Source organism: Tripterygium wilfordii, chromosome 12, assembly GCF_013401445.1.
Source record: "Tripterygium wilfordii isolate XIE 37 chromosome 12, ASM1340144v1, whole genome shotgun sequence".
In the NCBI taxonomy this organism is placed as follows: domain Eukaryota; kingdom Viridiplantae; phylum Streptophyta; class Magnoliopsida; order Celastrales; family Celastraceae; genus Tripterygium; species Tripterygium wilfordii.
Genome location: NC_052243.1, coordinates 3695536 through 3717878, shown reverse-complemented (window position 1 = coordinate 3717878; position 22343 = coordinate 3695536). Strand labels below are relative to the sequence as shown.

The following is a 22343-nucleotide window of genomic DNA, read 5'->3' as shown; positions in this document are numbered from 1 at the left end:
CCTCTTCTTATCGTCAAACAGTGGGTTTGATTGGGCCCACCACCTTTGATTGATGCGGATGTTTTTACACCCTAGGTCAAACGATATGGGTGTGATTTGACTATCATTTATTCACATCCACATGTAAGCCCTGCATTTTTATTCATTTATTTATTTAGCATTTATGCAAAGTGTGCTGTGGTTGAAAATTGAAATGCATGTCAAAATCAATATTCCCATAAATATTATTTATTTATTTTAATTTTATTTTATATACACACATTAACAAGTTAAATATACATTTTGATCAAACACGTGAATCACATGATCAAGTTTATTTGAAAACATGTTCATAGAATTGATATACTTACCATCTACATCAAATAATTATTTTATGTACAATGTTAATGGACTTACAGGTGTGTCGAGACTTGGGAGACAAAATATGAACCCTTTTGATCAGGGGTGTTCGCTCAATCTGTTTAGGTCGGTTTTCAATTTTTTATGAATGTTGAATTGGGCAACTAAAATTCATAAGAGAGATTATTTGACGAACAAAGATCACTACATGCTAATTCTCAAATAGCATTTGCTAAGCACATAGAACCTCACCAGGCAAAAAAACGTTCAATAAAAAAATATTTTTAATTTTTTTCAAATACATGAGTTTTCTTTTACATTAATGCATCTTTAGTTTCTATTAAAAAAAAAAGAGTGAACTATTAGTTTCATGAAAGATTGTACAACTATACATATAATTAATTAATTAGATTATATAATTGATATTTTAAATATATGTACATATAGTCGGTCAGTCTTGGTTAACCGAATTTAAAAAATAAAAAATAAAAACTAACCAATTAGTCTATTTAGTAGGTCATTGTGATTTTGACAGTTATTTTGAACACTCCTATCTTGGATGATAGTTGGGTGGTCAATCTCTCTATCCAAATCGTATAAATTAAGAATTTCAAGAGCTCGATTTTCATTAAAAACAATACCTTACAATTAAACTTTTGTGAGCACGAACTTAAAGATTTGAGTTTAAGCACATTGGAGTTTTTTTCGGTACTGGGGTTATTGGATGTTTTAAATACCAATATAGGACTCGCAAAGAATTTTTTACCAAAATGGTATTTGACGCAGTTACAAACAGCGTCATCAGGAATGACGTTGTCTCTAGTAGCGTCACTAGTGTTAGTAATTTTTTAAATCGGAAGACGCTCTTTGGAACAGCGTTTTCATTATATTTTAAAAGTGACGTTGTTTATAATAGCGTCATTAGTAAAAACATTAATGACGCTAGCACAAACAGTGTCATTGTAGTGTCAATTTGAAATGTACAAATCGTTTATGAGAACCACAACAAACCAACCTGTAAAAAATTGAGACAGTCACAATATCTGGTGGCATAATAACACGTAGTGAACGACATGGCATCATATAACATATAGTACGAAGTCAAGTTTCTAATTCATTCAAACACTAAAGTTAAGTAATACAATCAAAGCGGTTTAAATGACAGTCCTCCGCCTAGTACGTGGCGGCCAAGTGCTAGGGGTAGTAGATGGTGCTGGAGCCTGAGCTTCCTGTGTCAGTTGTGATTGCTGAAATGTGAAGTCGGTAACAAATCCAGCACGTCCGCGTGCTCTACCTCGTGTACGTCAAGGAACTCGTGGTGGTCTACCTTCTCCAGCATTTGTCATAACATCAGCTAGACGATGTCCCTCACCGAGCTCATCCAGAATATCACGACAAGTTGCGAACCAGCTGTGGGCAAGACATCATTAATCGCATCCCTCAAAGAAGCAGCAGCTCTCCTAGCACCCACCAATGCCAAAATTGCCTGCGTACCAATAAAAGATAAAGTAATTAGTTGTTTGGAACAATGCACAATTTATTTATGGATAAATGATAGAAGATTTACCACACGCTGTAGTCTACTTCCATGAGGCTCATACTCCAATATCGGACGAGTAGGGGCTGTAGCGACAGCTGTAATAGATGAATATCACTGCATGTAGGCCTTGAGACTCGTATACGGGAACCGCTCCTATGCTATTCTATTTAACCGATCATCCCATTGGACTAGCCACTCCATGTTATGGTCAACCCAATTAACATCCCCGCGACCCCTTCGGGTAATTTCATGTAACTTGTCAACGGTATCCACTGGATCAAGTATATGTTGAGATAGCCCGAACTGTCTCATAACACGATCAGGACAATGAACCTTGACTATCTCTCAACCAAGGCTGCTGCAACTCAAACCGGGGAGGAAGAAAGTGGGGAACACCTGCGGCACGTCGGACGAGGAAGAACGCACGTGGTGGAGTTGCCAGAGCCACACCGGTGACGGAGAGTCCACAGATGGGCGAATGCGCGGTGCCTTACCTTTTCTCTGATTTTAGGTTTTGTTACCCGTTTTGCAAAATGACTCTGCCTCCAGACCTTTTTCTTATTTTTAAAGAGATAACGCTGTTCCAAACTGCGTCATTTCACGATCTACAATGACGTTGTTGCTAACAGCGTCAATTGAAACAAATCTTTAAAGACGCTATATTTAATAGCGTCATAAGTATAAAAACTTATATCTTCAAATGACGTTATTGCTAAAAGCGTCATTAGTGTAGTAATTTTAAAAAACATTTGACGCTATTGTATATAGCGTCTTTAGTTTAAAAAAATTGTGATGACGTTCCTTGTAACAGCGTCTGATGACGTCAAAAATAGGCCCGACGCTACTAGACGAATCAGTAAGTCAGACCAAGTTCTTCCTTCCTGATCGGTTGCCTTCCTTTCTACACAATAAGCAAACGTAAGCTTCGGTAGAGCCCCAAGGGTGTGCTCGGGGGGACCTCTCCGACGCTCAAGTCAGTACGGTACTAAACTTGGGAGGATGGCTCGCTATTTGGAGCTCTGCCTCTTGCTCAGTAAGTAAATTTGAGTGCAAGAGTTAGGATCTTTACCTGAGGGCAGAGGTTCCCCTTTTATATGAGCTTGAAGTGTTTGAGTTGTAGTAAGAGTCAGACTCTCTCTCATTGGCTTTCCAGAGGGTTTCTTGAAGGGTAAATTCCATCCGTATCACTCTCCCAAAGGGAGTTGGACTCTGTTGAGGGTTGGTGTCCTATGGGACTCTTCATTGTATGACTTGGTATATACCTACTTCGGTCATGTAGGGACAATACCAAGGCAACACTTCAGCGTGATAGAAGCTGGGTCAGATTCATTGATTTCAGTATATAATTTTTAGAGGAACCGAAGTGGGTACTTCGACTCTCCCTTCATCCGAGCCCGCTGACACTTCAGTTGTCACGTGTCCTAGTTTTATTGGTGGGGTAATTTTGGTATTATCAGCGTCAAATACCATTTTAATAAAAAATTGTTTGCGAGTTCTATATTGACATTTAAAACATCCCATAATCCCTATACGGAAAAAAACTCAGCACAATGTATGTAAAAAAATCAAATTTGTATGCTCTCGTCTCGAAGTGAGTTATCCAAAAAATGCAGTAATATATTGACAGACTGTGGGCTCCACTTTGCAGTGATAACGAAGAGCTTCGAAGATCTTGTCCACCTCTACCTCTTTCAGCCAAACCCATCATAGAAAAGGCCCACCACATTAAAAGTATACCAGGAATTGACAGTTTCACAGTCACCGGTTGACGGGACAAGCCAGTCTAGCCCCTTCCAAGCGGACCCCACAAACAAGAACCTCACACGCTCGGCCCATGCGGTTGCCCTTTCCCCCATTTGTTGCGAAGAGGAGAGATTATTAAACCCGACTAGCAAATTGTAGAAATAACAAGAAAACATTGAGAAATTCAAAACAAGAAGAAGAAACGTTGCGCTCTTGCTCTGGTTCGAAAAAGGTATAACAGAAGACAAAGCGAGGGTTCTGTGAAGAGAGTGAAAGCGGCTTCGTGATAGAGAGAGGAAAGCTTAGAGCTCGCTGCCGGAGAGAATGTATAATTCGGCTTCGAGAGCAGATTCATTGAAGGTAAGTGAAGTCTTCATCTCCGTTCGAGCTGTTTCAGGTATTCATATAGTTAGGGTTTTATTTCAATGTATTGGTGAAGAAAAACTACTCCTCTCGCGTTGTAATTATTGTTTATTGTTTTTAGTATTTCATATGTTTGTTTGATTTTTTTAATTGTTCTCCGCATTTGGTATTAGCGATAGTAATTGCATATCGCTCCGTATTGATTATGGTAATCTGAATTAAATTCTCAAATCTGTTTCAACCGGGCACCATGCCCTTGCGATATAGAGTCGTAAAGGTAGGGTTTTTCATTGTTTTCACTTCTTCGTCTTGAATTCTAGGGTTTGATCTTCTTTGTATTTGGTAATCCCTTCTTCTTTGCCTACTGTGAGTGTTTTAGATGAAATTAAAGTAAATGGAGTTTTTTCATGGTATTAACTATTAAGTTGCTTGGCTTAGAAATAGGTATGCGATTCAGGCTTTTTGGATTAAAAAAAATTATGTTCCTCTTGGGTAGCTATTTTGTTTAGTTCGTTCGTAAATTGCTGCTCTGCTTTAGTATCTGTATAGGCTTTGATTGTTTTCCTCTCTTACTCTTCTCAATCATCTTGTTGTTTGCCTGTTTCAGGATTGAAATTCTGATTGGGAATTTTCTTTTATCTTTGGATATTTTGCAATTCCCACTACAGTCCTGCAAAGTTTAAGGTAATTTCCAATTCTTGGTGCTCTTTACTCATGCAGTGGGTGCCTGCCATGCTTCTGTTTGTTGAATATTTTCTCCCTGTTCACAACATAAATGACAGGGTTGTGAGGTTTCCTCATTTTAGGGATATTCTGTTTGTTAGTTTGTTTCTTGTTCACTTCGATTTGAAGCCAGTTTCTTGGTAAAAAATGACACAAGTTGCAGCTGAGTTCCAACAAGGATATTCTGGAATCCACAATCCTCAATTAAAAGTTCTGGTATTGTCTTGGATTTAATCCATATCCTCTGACCTTCTATTAGTATTAGTTAGCAGGGTACGGGAATCAGGGGTAGTAAGGAAGTCATTTGGAGTAATATAAGAGTTTGTCTAACAAAAAGAAATTTCATTGGTAGGGTTTTTGTTACTAACTTCCCACTTGTGAGCCTGGCATTCAGTTGTATTACTGCCACTGATTATTATAGTTAACCATAAGCACGAGACACATGACAAAGTAGGAAGTGGATTATGACACCAATGTTATGTAATTGGTCAATTTTATTGAGCTATTTATTTGTTGTCTCTGCCAATGTGTTTCTTATTATACATCAAAAATGTTTTCACGCTCATCAGCACTATGATTATACTTATCATAATTTAGCGCTTCCATGAGGATGTTGCATTCCCTATTTTGAGGTTGGGTATTAGCATGTGTTTCTTTTTTTTTTTTATTGCAAGGTTCCGTCTTCTTTGATGAGTTTTTTTTTTTAATCAATGCGTGCATGAACTAATGTAGAGAGAACAATAAGGAATTATCCCAAAAAGGTTATCTTTTTTGCTGTAAGAAGTATAGTTAAGATATACGCAGTTATAAGTTCAGTGATATGATTGGTAAGGCTTTGTGGCCTTGAGGCAGAGTGACTAGATAAGGTCAATTCATGTGAGCGTTCAAGGCAAAACTTGCTGATAACTCAATGTTATACTGTTTATGAATATGAAACTGCTGGCTGTGGCCAACCCAACTTGATTATTTTCTTACCTTCACTTCTCATGTTGTCTTTTACTAACACACCTTTTTTTTCCCCTTCCCTCCATGTTTAAAGGATGTTCTTATGCTTTGAGAAACCACAGAATAAATTCTTCTAATTGAAAGAGTCAAGTTGATTGTGTCGTTGTTGTCAGAAACACCAACTGGCTGGTGCAGACATAGAAACAAACTTGGTGTGGTAGGTTTTGTGCGACTAAAGTTGGTCTAGCTTAACAAGGTTCTCATTTATATGCTCTCGTCTAAAAAATGTGGTTTTTGGTAATTGATTGGCTGCTTAATGCTATTAAGGTCAAGGCATTTACCATACCCATCTGGCGTAGAAAACCATTGAGATCATTGCATGTTGATGGTATGATTTGTGGACATGAACAGAAGTGTGAGCCTTGTGGTGCTTTGCCTTGGGATTGTATCAGGTCTTCATTTTGCGTAACTGGCTTTGCTACTCAAGTTGATAAGTGTATTGCATATCTAAATTGTGTTACATGTGTAGTTTCATGTTCATTTCCCTCTCATATGAAGAATGTTCATCAATTATTATGCTCTAAAAAAAATCATATGAAGAAAGTTTTACCAACTGACGTGAGTAGATCTTTGACACTTTTTTTGAATGAGCTAACGAACTTGATCAATTTGCGAGATGGTGCTTTGATTTTGATTCTCAAGGATTCTCATTCGCTGAACTGAACTGTTGGTTAGAACTTTTCGATGGAAAATGTTTTATACCTCCACCCCCCCCCCCCTTCTCACACAAATTATTCTGCTATTTACCCTCCCCCAGCACCAGCCCCCACCTACCTTAGAAATTACTTATATCTTCTAACAAAATTTCTCCACAAATTTTGTTTATTGTCTAGCTAGCATGTAGCAACTAACAAGTGATGTATTTACTTTTCGTTTCATGTTCCATTCCTGCTTATAGTCATTATGGTATATAGCCAACTCTCAAAAAGCAACCTGAGAATGTTTGGAAGTATTTTACATTTCCTTGTATAATAATCACTTCATTAAGGGTGAATCTTGGCATAATGGTTGAGGTTCTTCATTAGAACCTAGACAACATAGGTTCAAACTTCGAACCATCGGAACAACTTCTTCCCAATGCTGGGATAAGACCATGGATGTCTATGGGGCTCACCATCAATGTGGCAGTCTTGTGCACCAATTTCCTTTTTCTTCTAATGGTTGCTGCAATTACTTCACTTATTTTACATGTGTCTTGCCCATGACTCTTTTAATTCGTGTGAGTAGCCATGCATCTCAGGTCAGAATATTGGGATGGCTCTTCGTCCTTCAAACTCATAAGTCATAATAGACAGTCTTATCAATTGGCCTTGTAGATATCCTGGCCGTGTGCTAATTTAAACTTTGGATTCATGATGGATTCAGCAGACAAGCTTTTCATATTAGAGTTAGTTCTCTTAGTATTGTTTCAGATTTATCTTTAGTTCAGATGGGTTGTATCCACTGTTCTGCTGTTACTAACCTCCGGATAGCCATGCATGATGCATCTAAAGTAATATGTTCTTGATGCAACTTTAATCTTTTGTTACTCCCTTAATTTCCCAAATATAAAAATCGCAAAAAGAATGGGAAATTTTTTTTTTAGATGGTTCTACTGTTTTTTATTGAGTTTCAATTTAAGGATATGGTCATGGTTGCTTAGTGAGTGGGTTCTAGAGCTGTCTGCTTAGCCATTTCATGTCGTCTTTCGCAGGAAATCTTGTAAATACTCTCCTGAGAGTTCATTGAAGTTTTCTTTGATGGAAAATTAGCATGTTGATAGGACTTCTGCTATGGTTAGAGGTATGATTTGCGTAGTGATATGACACTAGAAGATTTTTTCACCTTGACCGAGATGAAAGATGGGCTTACCGCCTCTTCTCGAGTTGAGGAACTGGTCACTGTCATGCGGAAGGAGAAAGATTCAGATATTGTAAAGAACATTGGTGATGCAACCAGACAGTGGGCTGCTGTTGCAAGCACCATTGCCGCAACGGATAATAAAGATTGTCTTGATCTCTTTATTAAGTTAAATGGACTATGGTTTATTGATAGATGGCTAAAGGATGCTTCAAAGTTTAGCGCTGACACAAGTGATGGCCTTGTGGAAGAGTCTTTAACTGCACTGTTACGAGCAGTGGAAAAGCTGCATATAGGCAATGAAAGGTCTGTTGCCTCTGGGATCTCTATAACTGTCATGAATCTTCTTAACCACAAAAGCTTTCAGGTTCAGGATAGAGCAAAGACGCTGTTTGATAGCTGGAAGCAGGGTACTGTTGATGATGCAGTCCACAGTATTGTAGAGAGTGTTGGGGAATTCAATATTAGTTTGCCTGATGGTGAGAGTGTTAAGCCAGAATGTGTTGATGCAGATAATTCTGTTTCTGTAGGAAATGGCAATGGTGAAAATAATTCAGCAGAACCTAGCAGATCTGACACTTTGGTCTCAAGTGATATAGATTGTCCTATACAAGAAGTGGTTGAAGATCGAAATATTCAATCTCATAATGAGGAACCTTGCTTCAATCTTACTTGCGACCAGACGAAAGTTGAGGATAGATCTCCAAATTTTTTGAAGGAAGCATCTCCAACAGGTACCATGGAAGGGACCACTGCTGATGATTCCAAGCAGAGCACTGCTGAAGTGCAGCCAGAAGTTTTGAAGTCAAATGAGATCTCTAATGATGAAAAGCCAGTTCTCAAGCTCAACACTTCACCAGAAAAATTGAGTACGGGAGCTTCATTCTTTAGTGCAACAGGACATGGAGAAGTTTCTTGCGGCAATGATGTTGCAACTGCTCAAGATGTTGTGACAGAACCTACTTCACAGAACAATTATGTGGGTGATGTTAGGACTCCTGCATCTATACCAAAGGTGGGGATGGATGACATAGGCAGTACAAGTCGATACAGTGCACAGATACCAAATACTGATGGTGAATGTGGATCTGATGGTTTCCAGGACTTGTCTTCTACTGAGTGTAGGTTGGGTAAAACTGAGCATATAGATACTAGCTTTTCTCAGATGGAAGATGATGAAGTTTCCGAGGAAGATAAGGAGCATGGCAGTAATGATGAAGATGAGGATGTGAGAAACTTTTCTGAAATTTCTAGATCAAGAATCCATGCTAGAAGTCCTGATATGATTGACGAGAGAAGATCTGATATGGAACTTGAGTACGGCATAGTAGATGCTCTTGAAGTTGCTCGACAAGTTGCTCAGGCTGTGGAGAGGGAAGTGGTAGATTACAGAGAACATTCTTGCAGTTCGTCTATGGACAAAATTACAGAAAAATGTGCAAGGTGGCCAGGTAGCCCGGATTCTGTAGATGGAAAGCAGGACTCACCTGCTGAGATCCCACCTAGGGATATGCCTACTGCGCAAATTAGTCCGGCAGATGCCTATGCTGAGGATGAGCGACTGGCGAAAAAAACTTTAGATAATCTGGACTTTGAACTTGGAAGAGACAAACATGATGTTGAAACTTCTCATGTTACCAAGGCAGCTCAAGAACCTGAAGTGAACACAAAGAAAGGCCTGTGTGATTTTGATCTGAATCAAGATGTCGATTCTGATGAAACTGAGCGTATTGCGAATCCTATGACTGCCCCAATTTCTATTCCTGTGTCGAGGCCAATAGCAGCTTATGGATCCTCTGTAGCTCCTTTGCAGTTTGAGGGGAATCTTGGATGGAAGGGATCTGCCGCCACTAGTGCTTTTCGTCCAGCATCACCTCGCCGGATCTCTAACGATAATCCTCTTCCTGCTGGGGGAACCAGCAGTGGTTCTAGTCAGAGGCAATTTTTCATTGAATTTGATCTGAATGTGGCTGATGGTGGAGATGATAAAATTCCTGAAATGACTGGAAATGAAATTCCTGGTTCATCTGCCCATCACACTGCGGAATCTTGTTTGGAAGCGAGTTCAATAAAATTAGAAAGGCACAAGTTAGATTTAAATCTCACAAGTGATGATGGTTATGCCCCACCATCAGATTTGAGAATAGAAGGGAGGCTTTTTCACAACTGGAATGACCATTGCAGCGTATCTCCTGCCTCATCATCATCATCAATACAGGCTTCAGCAAGGAACTTTGATTTGAATGACAGACCATATCTTCTCAATGATTATACTTCTGATCAAGGGTTCTTTCTCGGCAAGCCTTCCCAATGCTCAAGTGCTTATGGAGGGCCTAAACCAGATGATCCTGTTATATCTATCATGGGGACCAGAGTGGAGGTCAAAGGAAAGAATTTTATTCCCGAGACTACATCCTTGCCAAATGGAAAGGATCTGGATGCTACAATGGATGCTATTACAGCTAGGGAGGGAGGTATTTTGGGAATGACTCCTACAATGTCCTACACACAATCTAATGTTTTTGGCTACAATGGACTGACCACTGCATCAACAATGTCCTTTTCCTCGGCAATGTATGGACCCGGTTCCAGCGCCGCATTCCCTTATATGGTGGATTCAAGGGGAACCCCTGTTGTGCCTCAAGTTGTGGGCTCTGCATCGGCAGTCCCCTCGTATTCTCATGCGCCCCCGTGGCTCAGTCCCATGAATGGCGTAATGCCTCCGCGACCCAACTTTGATTTGAATTCTGGTTTCACAGTTGAAGGAGGAAACAGGGACTCTGGAGTTTTTAGGCAGTTTTTGATGCCTGTTCAAAGCAGGCCAATGGAGGAACATCTTAGAACCAGCTCCCAACCCTCCTCGAGTTCTGGAGTGGGTGGGAAAAGAAAGGAACCAGATGGTGGGTGGGAACTTTTCCCGTTTAACTACCGAAATCAGCAACCTCCTTGGAGATAGAGGAAGTTATTTATCCCTTATGATCAGTTCATAAGGCCCTAGAATTGGAGATTTGATGCTTGCATTTCCAGACAATTTCTGGAAGAAAGGCCGAGCTCTATCGTTGTGGTGGGAAGGAAGTTGAATAAGACTGGGGGAATTGACTATGTAGTATGATTCATGAGATAAATTTGCTAAAGAAAAAATTTCTAGGTTTTTTTGTTTAGTTTTGGTTTATAATTTTTATTTTTCTTTCGGAGTTTTCTATAGATGAACACTGCGACAGTAGAGGGCTTGGCACATGTAGCTGTAACTTACTCTTCCATATATATCAGAGAAACTCAGAGGAAGAAACTAATCTTGTGTAGCTACAGTAGGTTTACTTATTAGTTTATTTAAACAATCAAAGCTATATTCAAAAGTTTAGAGAGTTCCTCCGGATGTTCATTACCTAAATTTATAGATCGCCATGAGTTGCTTTCTTTTTTTTTACCATGCTTAAACATTGTTGGCACGATATTCATTGCTTTTTTATCTCCTATATTAACGTTTTAAATCATTTTCAAGGTCCTGTTTGTCATCGTTACATGTTATTACATCAAGTATATACAAAATGATACATTTATATGATTGCGACCCATCGTAAAGTTATGATCCATTTATGATACCACATCTAGTATATACAAAATGATACATTTATGATTGCGATCCATCGTAAACTTTTGCAAGAACAGTAGAACACCATGGGGATGCAGCCACATACATATGGAAGGACGACCCTCAAGGGCCAAGGCAGATGGTTAATGCTAGTACCTCACAAGTGTTCAGTGATGGTGATGAAACAGAAAGATGAAGGAAGCTCTTTCTGTTCTGGTTCTGTAGAAAGTGAGTGTTTAAGGCTGGAGTTTCCTGAATGCGTGGAATCCAATCCTCTCTTCGTGGAGAAGATTTTGATATTTATAAAAGGCTCTAGGTGACGTGAGCATTGTCAAGAACATGTGGAGCCCAAGTCCCGAGGTAAGCTATCGAGGGAAGATGCCGCATCAACCGGTGATTGGATACTACAAATCAATGACTAAATAAGTAGATGAACACCCGTCACACGGAATAAGACTCAAATTTAACTTCACAAGTTTAGACCCAACTCTCTATTAACAATCCATATTGACAATGTGAAGTTTGTCATTCCTCATAAACTAAACTCTAAATCCATCATATTCCGATGTGATATTCTTATCACAAACACCAGGCTCAAGGGTGGCTTAAAGTCGATTCGATATAGGGCCTGTCGAGTGGAGATATGATGGACATTTTGTGAACCTGTTTGGTATAAGAACCTGCGCCTGAGTACCTTGTTTGGATATACCGGGGTGTCCTTCAAAAAGTTCGGGATGCATTAGACATAGTGCTGGACCTGTTAGCGAAGTTGTAAAAAGTCTAATTGAATGTCTCAAAAATGAACTTCAATCCTTGCATCATCAACAAACATCCAACTCAACTATGGCACAACATCAAGGTGTATCGTACAAGATAGTATTTGAACTATATGCAATTGCGACATTGAGGGCCCGATTGGTTACTCTTATATTATTATGGTAACTATATTCATATTAGTGACGATATTGGTTTAATTATAACTTTTTTTTATTTTTAGTAATCACAATATCAATAATTGACATATATTATGACATTTGTAATCACAATATCTATCAAAACTTCATATTCTGATTACGCGATTCCTATTGAAACCAAATGGGGCTGAGTATTGCAGCTACCTGCGCAGATGATGGATCAATCCAGCTTTTGTAGAGGACCACATAATATCGAACTTCGATTGCCTCCTCGAAGTTGCTACCTATGCTTATAAGTTATACCTGACAAGGCAAAAACTCCTGGTGAGAGTCTAATCCCAGTATTTTGCAACAAAGCATTAAACAACACCAATGAAAACGGGTTACGAGAACAATAACCATCTGAATGATGATGATCACTCAGCACAATCCAGTTGCCATTTTTTTTGCAACGATACTACGAGCTGCAGATAATTCATCCACAGCAACCACCAGGCCGAGCCCCCAAAGATATGCAAGTAAACAAGTGAGTAAAACAAAAGGAGATATCACAATTATCAAATCCACATGGACACAAATTATGACGAGTAAAACAAAAGGAGATGTACAAAATTTTAAGCCATGCGCAGATCATTACTTGTTAAGGGTTCAGATCCAGTGACTGAACCTGGAAGCTGTAACTGGAGCTATGAGTGGTCTCAGAACAATTAACCAAAGCATACCTGGAGACAGACCCATTTGGTCCGCACCCGTTTGATCAAGCAGGGTTCTTACAATCAAGCAAAACATTTCATTCAGAAATGCTCAACGGCCAAGTCTGCTACTACTCAATTTAAGAGGCGTGGTGTTACAATCTGCATGCTAAGTAACTCATCCGGGTACAATCTCAATAACCAGAGGAGCTCCAGACACAAAGCAGATAAGGTCACTAATTTAGAAGAACATAAACACTAACAAAATTAGTAATTCGGGCTAATTTTGATTTTCCACTCCTACAAAGACTGTGCCTCCCCAATGGGAGCTTTCCATGCCAGTACTTCGAGTTGAACAGGTAAAGAAAAAGTCGGGGTTTTGAGGAGAAGGGAAGAGATAGAAGAGAGAAAGAGAATTATATACAAACATTATTCCATGTTGACTTAGTATTACAACAACAAGCGGCCAGACATCCTATAACTTGGCTTCTTCCCACTGTCTGAATGTGCAATTCAACAATAACCACCTGTCTTTCATTAATGTTGAGCCCTAAAGAAAAATGAGAAACAATTCAAGTTACTTTCTCATATGGCTGCTTCACCTCAAACTAAAAATACTACTTGTCATCACTCCTGCCGGAAAAGACTTAAGCAACAAAACTCGAATCATACTGCACAACACATAACTTGCTAAGCTTTAGATCAAATTAACAGGGAAAAAAAAAAGAAAAAAAAGGAGGTTGTTCCTACACCAGAACTTCATTCACCGCCTCTAAAAAATTTAAATGTTCAAAAATTTTAGAAACCGGTAAGCAAACACCACTCAGATTGATTCGGTCACCTATTTCTCGTAACTGCTAGTTTGATTTGATATGATTAATACTTCTCAAAACCAAAAAAATAAAAACATCCCACGTAAAAATTCTTATCTAGCATAAAAGCTCTCACCAGCTTCTTATGTTCATGTTGCCTCTATGATCAGAGTTTATTTGCTAATGATATACTTTAAGCCAGTCTGCTCAAGAATGTGAGGTTTATGATACAGCAAACTACAAGACCATTAACAAGATTCATCCAAACACCTTTTGTTTTATATTAAGTTTACCTATTAATATAAATAAAATAGAATTCAAAATTTCCTCCTCCACTCCACCTTATGGAGAAAGGAGAAGCCTTTTTGGATAAAAGGTCATTTGGTTCCATTCATATGGGATTGACCCAACCACATTTTTTGATTACTATGTTAAAAATGATGTCAGTTTTACAAGTAAGGTCCAATTATAACTGTAATCAAGGAATGATTGTGTACTTTTTACCAACAGTCCAACATACTGATAATTCAAAACCATGCCACATTTTGCTTTCTATAATGGAAAAGGTTTCCCTTCATTTGCAATTTAGAGTGTGTTTGGATTGAGGGATTTGAGGGGAGGGGAAGGGAAGGGAAGAGAAGAGGAGGGGAAAGAAGGAAAGAGAAAGGGAAGGAATAATACTTTCCCACTCCCATGTTTGGATAGATATAAAAAGAAATGGAAGAAAATTAGTTTAATTTACTAATTTATCCTTATTTTTTATCTTAAAGTGTTATGAACAAGGGGTAAAATAAATTTTTAACTTATAAATAACTTAAATAGTCATTCCTTCCCTCCAAATGACTCCATTTTGGGGAGGAAGAATTTTGACAAAAATTGACTGAAATCTTCCCCCCAAATCCCTCTCTTAATTTTTTATAAACTATCCAAACAAGGGAATTGGAAGGAAACCACATTTCCCTTCTCTTCCCTTCCCCCCAAATCCCTCAATCCAAACACACTCTTAATCTTTACACGATTCAGATTTTAAGTTCTTAATATCTACATGTTCCTCATTTTAGAAGTTAGAACCTAGCTATCTGAGTGACATCAATCTAAACCCCGAGAGGCTCTCTCTTTTTGCCATATCTAAAACCAAAAATTGCATGGTACATATTATTTTACTATATTTGAAGCTGTTAATGAACAATGACAAGGTAGCTATTGTGAGTATATCAGCACCCTAAATGAACAGCAAATTATAAACAACTCACAGAACCACTAGCCATGGCCAAGTAGAATTAATTTAGCTTTTAAAAAAGGCAAAATGACACAGTTGGATGCACTGCTATGAATTAAAGTTACTAGAAATAAGCAAAATTCAATTAGTCTAAATACTAATATATAAATAACTCGGGAAAAGGAAATTAAATTCCCAAGGAAAACTAATTAGCTTGGGAAAAAGCCAAAAGCCAAATGATAGACGAGCCACCACGACCAATTGCTATGCGCAACCAGCAAAATTATTCAAGTAGTAATTTCCTATAAGAAAAGAGGATTCTCCCTAATGCAGAAACAATCTTTCCACTCTTCAAGGATACATACAAATGACAAATGATGTCGCAAATTATAAAAATAACAAAGTACACAAAAAGGGAATAAAAACAGCTTGAAGAATTATTCATGTGTTCTACTGACATACAGAAGCAATGAGCTAAAACACCAAAAGTCTTCAATTTGAAAAAAAGAAAGAAAGGAAGAAGGTGATGAACTCAGTAATAGTTTAAGAGTACTCCAATAGGAGAAAACTACAATCACTCTAATACCAACTAGATGTCACAGGTCCTGAAAATTGCCTAGATTAGGCCACACGCTATAAAGGACAATTTCCAAAGCAACATATGCATCGATTTTATATGTATCAAAACAAAACACCTGGTTATACTTCAACTGCTGTAGACTGATAGTTAATATCATATTTAAGACCAAGAAGAGAATTAAAGACAAAAGATTTGGTAATATTCTACATTTGGGTACCAGCTGAAAAACAATATACTTTAATGAAATCCTAAGGACATTAACGACTGCAGGTTTACTTTTTTTTTTTTTTCTCTCCAACTGCAAATTGCAGGTTTACATACATTTCAAAATAAGCTCAATTAATATTTGGTTTTGAGCTAATTTTGGTTTGTGCTAATGCCACATGCCAACTAGGCGTTATAACCTCTGGCCAGTATTAGGTCCGAAATTCTGACATTCTAAGAAGATGAGCACTTAAACTAGAACCAAAAACAAGTTAGATACAGTTATCCAAACAATCAACCTGGTCTCATTTTCACCAGCTAAGAGAAGATTCTCAAGGAATAAGAATAAGTGAAGCTTCTACGAAGTTTCGACAAAGCTTAAGCATCATTCTTATCTAACGCTCAGCTTCCCCCTTTCCTCACCGTTCATAAGTATATAAATTGAACTATGCATAACTGAAGGGGAAAAGGGTCGACTTTGTACCAATGCCATACATATGCCATAGAGTACATTGTAACGGAGTTGAACTGATGAGATAATGAACATAAATGCAGGTTAAGGAAACTTGTATGCAAGAAAAGAAAATTACAACCATAAAACTGAACTATATGAGAACCAGATTTTCTGATACTTAAGCTAGTGTAACAACTATAAAGAATATTCTTCAATCTCCAGGATGGGGTTAGCCCTTATTTGCTTAGTTCTCTATAAATGCAAGAATGCAGCACTTCGATTATTCAAATTTCTATAGGTATATGAAACTAAGATTATTGTGAAAAAAAAGAAGAAGAAAATGAACAAAAAAATATTCACATTCAGAAGCAAATGAACTTCACTTCATCCATCTAATCCATACGTAAATAAACAACTAAAAGTTCATAGAGGGGATAAACGAAAAAGAAGTGAATCGTCAAATTAGAAAGCATACCACAAGGAATTAACTGGAGCCAGAACTATCTCCACCGGAACCTGAAGCTCCGCCAACACTGGTGGTCAACTTCCTCTTCCTCTCTTCCTCGTACCCAGCATCCTCGGTTGGCAGCTCAAACCTACAGACGGGGCAAGAATTCCTGGAACCCAGCCACGGCACAATGCAATCACCATGATACCCATGTCCGCACGGCAACTTCGTCTCCGTTTCACCAACATTAACCATATCCTTACATATAGCACAGAGCATAACCACCTCATCCGATAGGATCTTCACCTTTGGCAGCCCTGAGATAGCAGATTTGGAGGCTGGTGGAGCTCCTCTCCTTTCTCCATCGCTCTCCGCCAGGTTCTGCAGCAAGGCCTCGTATCCAGCAGCATCGACGTAGTCCTCCGGATTTCCGACGTAGCGTTCTGATTCTGGAACTTCAAATCGAAATTCAATTGAATTATCCTCCAGTCCCATCAGAATCTCGGCCCAATCAAGGATCCGGTTGCGCCCGCTCCTTCGACGGGTCGCAAAATCACGGAGCCGAAGACGGAGGACATCTTGACGCCTACGTCTCAGATCTGCCTCATCTTCGTCTCTGTTCTCTTCATTTTCCTCATCCAATACTTCGTTCAATTCTCCTCCTCCGTTGTCTTCCCATTCGCCTCTATTTTCTTGGTTCTCGTTCTCGTTAGTATCATCGCCATCGTAATAGTCTTCATCCTCATCATTGTCCCATCCGTCAAGCTCAATTCTGAGAAAATCTCCTTCATGCTGATGATCCTGAGGCGGCGGTGGTGGTGGTGCGTCCCCATCATGAGCCGCCGGCGCGATTGACCGCAGCACTTGAAGGAACTGCGAACCAAATGAAGGATCGTCCGCCTGATCGGATGTTATAGACGGCGGAGCCGACGGAGGAGGTGAGGTGGCTGGGATTGACTCGACGAAGCCATCCTTGCACTCATGGCAGATAACGTCTGCCATATTGCCTACGGTTTCGACAGCTACGCGCTTGTTACAGTGATAGCACCAGTAATCCGACCTCTCCACCCCTTCTTCGGATACGGAGGAGGCCGGCGTCTGTGATAGGGAATCGGCCATGGTATCCAGGTTAAGTGTCGATACCGCCAAATACGAGAGAGAAGGCGGTGAGAGGGCCGAAGAAGGGGGATGGGGGGGCTGGAATTGCTTTACTGAAATTGTGTGGAATTAATTAAATATCAGCCATTAGATGAAATTGATGGCTGAGATTTAATATCAGTAAGTAAATCTCTTAAACTAGGCTAGGGTTCTCTCTTACTTATCCCTCCCAAAATTAGTTCTCCACCAGCAAAGTGACACAACCAGCGACGACTGTCCAACTGTATTAGATCGCCTTTTGTTCGACGAAGGGCTTGTTTGTGAATCAGATCTGGGCAGCTAGAATTTGCGTGCTATACCGCGTCGACTACTTAACTTTTTACCAGATTACCTTTTGTGGGAATCGAATTGGATGACAGTGGTAGATCTAGGCAATATGGAGCCAGATTCCCTTCCCTTTTATTCTAATTCAATTAGTAACAGTGGTAGCTCTAGGCAACGTTAATGGACATTATCCCATAATCTTATACTTGGTAGTTCTGTGTGTCAAGTCGATTGAAAGCCTGTCTTTTACTAAGGCAGCATTTCTCTCTCTCACTATGTTCTTTCTGTGTTTCTCTTTCCGGTGATCATTGTTCACGGACTTGAAAGTTTTTATAAAATTGACTTCACTAACTGACATGAGTTGGCATCTCCTAATACCATTAGATGACATGAGCGGATGAGATATAAAACATTTCATTTAATTTCAGCAAAACCAATTCCAGCCCCCCATCCCCCGAAGAAGGCAGCTGAAACGTGACTTGTCAGGAACTTGAAATGTATGTACGCGTGGGGCCCATGTGTACGTCAGTTTATTAAAGCTTCTGTTCTCGAGTCGTCAGATATGTTGAGGTCACTTGGATGGAAAATTGGTGGATTTGATTTAAAGAATTATTTAAGTTGAAGAAAGATCCAACGGCTGATATAAAGATAGATATATTTAAGATGGTATTAAGCCTTTTCAATGTAGAAATGAGTTAAATAATCATAGGGAGAATTTGTATGCGAGACAGTAGCTACTTGAAAATAGATGACTTGAAATAATGCAAAAATATCACTTTAATAGGAGTTAAAAAAGTATGATCGTAAATAGAAATGTGACGAAAATAAATATACATAGTGAACCAACGCAGAGTTAATGAAACAACTTTGTAAAGAGAATGGAAGATAGTCTGATTGGTCTGATTATCTGCCCAGGACCTTGAGGTTCAAGGTTCTATTCTCACCAGGGGAGTTTGGGATTTGAGTAGTTTTCCATCCGCTGTGATGGCCTTCATGCCCCTCGAGCATGGCTTAACGTGTGTGGCCTGTGGGCCTTTAAAAAAAAAAGAAAGAAAGAAAGGGCTCTGTAAAAAAAAACAATGGAAAGTCTTGTGAGGGACACGGAAAAAACTTCAAGTTGGAGACCCAAATAGGAAATGATACTCTAAATCATAGAACTATAATGAAATATACGATCAACCAACATTTATCGAATTTGAAAAAGAGTCAAAAGAAATGGTTCGACCCTCTTATTTGGATTTCTCGAACCGAGAGATCCATGAATCGGGATCCTAATGCATATAGATACAAATGGTCCAATGGGAGCAAGAATTTCCAGGAACATTTCATTTCTGAGCCGAAGAGCCATTTTCATTTTCAAGTAGTCTTCGATCGATTACGTATTAATCAATATTCGACTGATTTTACGTAACCTACTGATGATGTCCAAAATTATTTTGGTCCTGGTGACGTATCAGGATTTAGGAGGTAGAATTACGTCAGGAAATACCCTCAATTCTACTGAGGAGACATGTATAGTAGAAGATGTGAGTCATGGAGCCTTCAGGGTGTTCTCGAGGGATCTCTCTAACACTCAAGTCAGTATATTATCATAAGGAAATGCTCAGACTCTCTCTCAAGTAGCTATTAGGAGTGTAGGATTCATAATCGGTTACCTGGAGCTGGAGGTGCCCTTATATATGAGTTGGAGAGTTCTAACTTTGATAGGTTGTGGATGTAAAAATCTAGACGATCCACATGTCAGCTACTGAGAGGGCTGACGCAGCGACGAACCTTCATAAATCCTATAAGAACAAAGGAGAAGGTGGTCCTTCGTGGCCCGGGGACACTTTGACGCTCAAGTCAATAATCTTATTCAGATAATCAAAGTGAGAGTAAAATGTCTCAATTGTGAAAGCATACCTGGGATGAGTCTGTTCATTCTCTTTTTATAGTGTTGTAGAATATATGTGTCGGGATTTTCATATCCCAATTATTAAGTCTGTTGAGATCTTGAGGTTAAGGCCATGATATGAGGATTCTTCATGATCCTTTTAGTTTGAGTTTGAATATTGCCTAGGTTGTCGTTAGGAAGTTTTCATTCTTTGGGTTGAGTCTAGGTGATTCATGCATGGTTATTAGACTGATATGTTATCCTGATGGTAGATGGCATGGTTATTAGACTGATATGTTATCCTGATGGTAGATGGGATATGGAGAATCATGGTGGGTAGGTTCAAATCTCTCTTGATCCTTGATCTCCCCTAATCTTTGATCACCTTTGCCTTTGAACGTTTGTTAATAGGATAAATTTCTCTTTCTAACGTGATGTGTCAGGTTGACCTGGTATGATCCCATTTGCCATGCTGACTTGGCTTGAACTATTTTATTAATTCACAATAGGAGTAGATCTCTTATTCCCTGATTCTTAGGCTTATTTACATAGGATGAATCTCATCCTGATTCCTGTCCTAAGTAGAGTTGATTTCCTTCATGACTCTTGATTTCACCGAGGTGTTTGGTCACCACAAGTTATGGAGGTGAAATGCTCGATTTGTATTGAAGGGGCATCTCGGTCTTGTTGAGAAGATGCCCTTTGTGGACTTTTCGGGTGGCTTATTCTCGGTTGGAGACACCTCGACTTTGCCTTAGTTGGTAGCCGAGCATGTGTGGCTCTTGATTGTTGTGACAACTCGGTATCTTGTGCCATGTGTCGTGATCCTGGTGGAGGCATCACCTACCATTTGTAATACAGACCACGTATGGCAAATTGGTGATTCTATATATTATTTATTTATTTTCTCAACAAAAAAAATCATATGATAAAAATAAAATGACAATTCACAATTCTCCTTCCCTTTTACGTACGCTGTAATTTTGTTACGGTCTCAAGTAAATATAATATAATTTCAAAAAATTATATTCGTATTTTGATCGTTTATATGAATACAACGATATATCCTTTATCTGAAACAAAAATAAAATTCAATATAAAAAAAGAATGAACATTTCTGAATTATTGGATATAAACTTAAAACTTTCTATGTCTTTTTCAAGGTGAATTTGATTTTTATTTCAAACAAAAAAAATCATTGAATTCATTAAACAAAATACAACACGCGTATAATTTTTTTATTATTTTTAAAAATAATATAAATGTTCAAAATTGTTACAACAGGGCTCGGTAATTTTATTTACAACAACTCTGACACCCCTTTTAATTTGTCTTACTCCACATATTCGGTTTTCTATGTGATGTCATAATTACACTTGGAGAACAATTCTTTGGAAAGATCGATTACGTACAAAGAAAAAACTAGCTTCGACGGTTAAAGCAAAAACATACCCAAAACATTTATTTATTTCATTTATTTTTACACATTCCAATCCTGCTGAAACGAAAAGGCCAGCCCCTGTTGCGCTAGCTTTGTTAGGTAAAGCGACCAAAAGAAGCCGAAACCAGTAATAAACACCGTCAACAACCAATAAAAAGACTATTTTCAACTATGGCTCTTTTCTATTCACAACTGACCATAAGCTAATTGTTGCGGAAGCTTGAACCGCACCTGAGAAGCCGAAGACCGGACCGCCGCGCCGTGCCAACAGATACCGCCCTTGCACATCTCGTGCACATGGTCCCGCGAGACGGCGTACATGGCCTTGCGTGACACGTCCCACGTCAGCGTCGCAATCAAGACGGCGGCAACCACCGTGGTTGACACGATCAGCACAAATCCACCGTTGAAGCTCCGTCCACACACCAACCCGTACGCCTTGATCCCCGCGATCACTGCCACGTAGATCGCCATTAGATTACCGGTAATTGCATCAGATATCGCCATGTCAGCTGCTCAAATCACTTGTTTTCTAATTGAGAGAACCAGTAACAGCGAATCTGAAAGGATCGAAGAACTGAAGGGAAGGGGATTTAATAGTCACCGGACAATCGTCGGAGTGAAATTACGATGAGAGGGTTCATCCGATCTTCTGCCATAGATTAAGCTCATCTTTAGTCCTATTATATGTTTCTTGGACGGGAAAGCAGACAATCATTCATTGCCACGTGTTCACTTTCTATTCGCTATTTGCAAAACATGCATACGTGGCAGTATGGAACCGCTTTGGTTTGCTTTCCTTTAGTTAGACAGCTACGACGTCGTTCTTTGAAAGACAATAAGCATGGTCAGCTGCATTAAATTTTTTGACAAGTATACTTTCAGTTGGCCTATCAGACGGAGGGTTTAGAGTGTCTGGCATTTTAAATGGACGATGCATGCCACCTGTGAATCAGCAAGCCCTATAATTATATATCACAAAGTTCCAAGCTTACTTTTCTATTGCTCAAGGGTTGGTCATGATGTTCACATATACGGAATCATGATTATTTTTTTCCAAAAGACCGCCGAAAAACTATGCCTTCACATTAGAATTGAGTCTTAGTACACATATGTCAATCCAATCAATTATCAACCGAA

General features: G+C 39.0%; 3 protein-coding genes across 6 annotated transcripts; 1 reads left to right on the top strand and 2 right to left on the bottom strand.

Annotated features, from left to right (window-relative positions):
• Window positions 1–3771: 3771 nt before the first annotated feature.
• LOC120011376 lies at window positions 3772–10920 on the top strand. Its single transcript, XM_038862481.1, has 3 exons — window positions 3772–3982; window positions 4593–4669; window positions 7407–10920. The coding sequence occupies exon 3, from the start codon at window positions 7515–7517 to the stop codon at window positions 10506–10508; it is 2994 nt and encodes a 997-aa protein (XP_038718409.1). The 5' UTR covers window positions 3772–3982; window positions 4593–4669; window positions 7407–7514; the 3' UTR covers window positions 10509–10920.
• Window positions 10921–11698: 778 nt separating this feature from the next.
• On the bottom strand, window positions 11699–17677 carry LOC120011377 (E3 ubiquitin-protein ligase CIP8-like). 4 transcript variants are annotated; one of them, XR_005471014.1, is made up of 3 exons: window positions 16495–17677; window positions 12263–12361; window positions 11699–11901 (listed from the first exon to the last, which is right to left on the bottom strand). XR_005471014.1 is itself a non-coding variant. In XM_038862482.1 (2 exons), the coding sequence occupies exon 1, from the start codon at window positions 17584–17586 to the stop codon at window positions 16504–16506; it is 1083 nt and encodes a 360-aa protein (XP_038718410.1). In that variant the 5' UTR covers window positions 17587–17675; the 3' UTR covers window positions 12852–13300; window positions 16495–16503. The 4 variants fall into 4 exon arrangements, 1 of the variants encoding a protein (XP_038718410.1); XR_005471013.1 differs by lacking the exon at window positions 11699–11901 and adding an exon at window positions 12458–12554 and having other exon boundaries at window positions 12096–12361; XR_005471012.1 differs by lacking the exon at window positions 11699–11901 and adding an exon at window positions 12458–12522 and having other exon boundaries at window positions 12096–12361.
• A 3520-nt stretch (window positions 17678–21197) lies between these two features.
• LOC120011168 lies at window positions 21198–22098 on the bottom strand. The gene has a single exon (XM_038862236.1). The coding sequence runs from the start codon at window positions 21708–21710 to the stop codon at window positions 21390–21392; it is 321 nt and encodes a 106-aa protein (XP_038718164.1). The 5' UTR covers window positions 21711–22098; the 3' UTR covers window positions 21198–21389.
• Window positions 22099–22343: the final 245 nt, after the last annotated feature.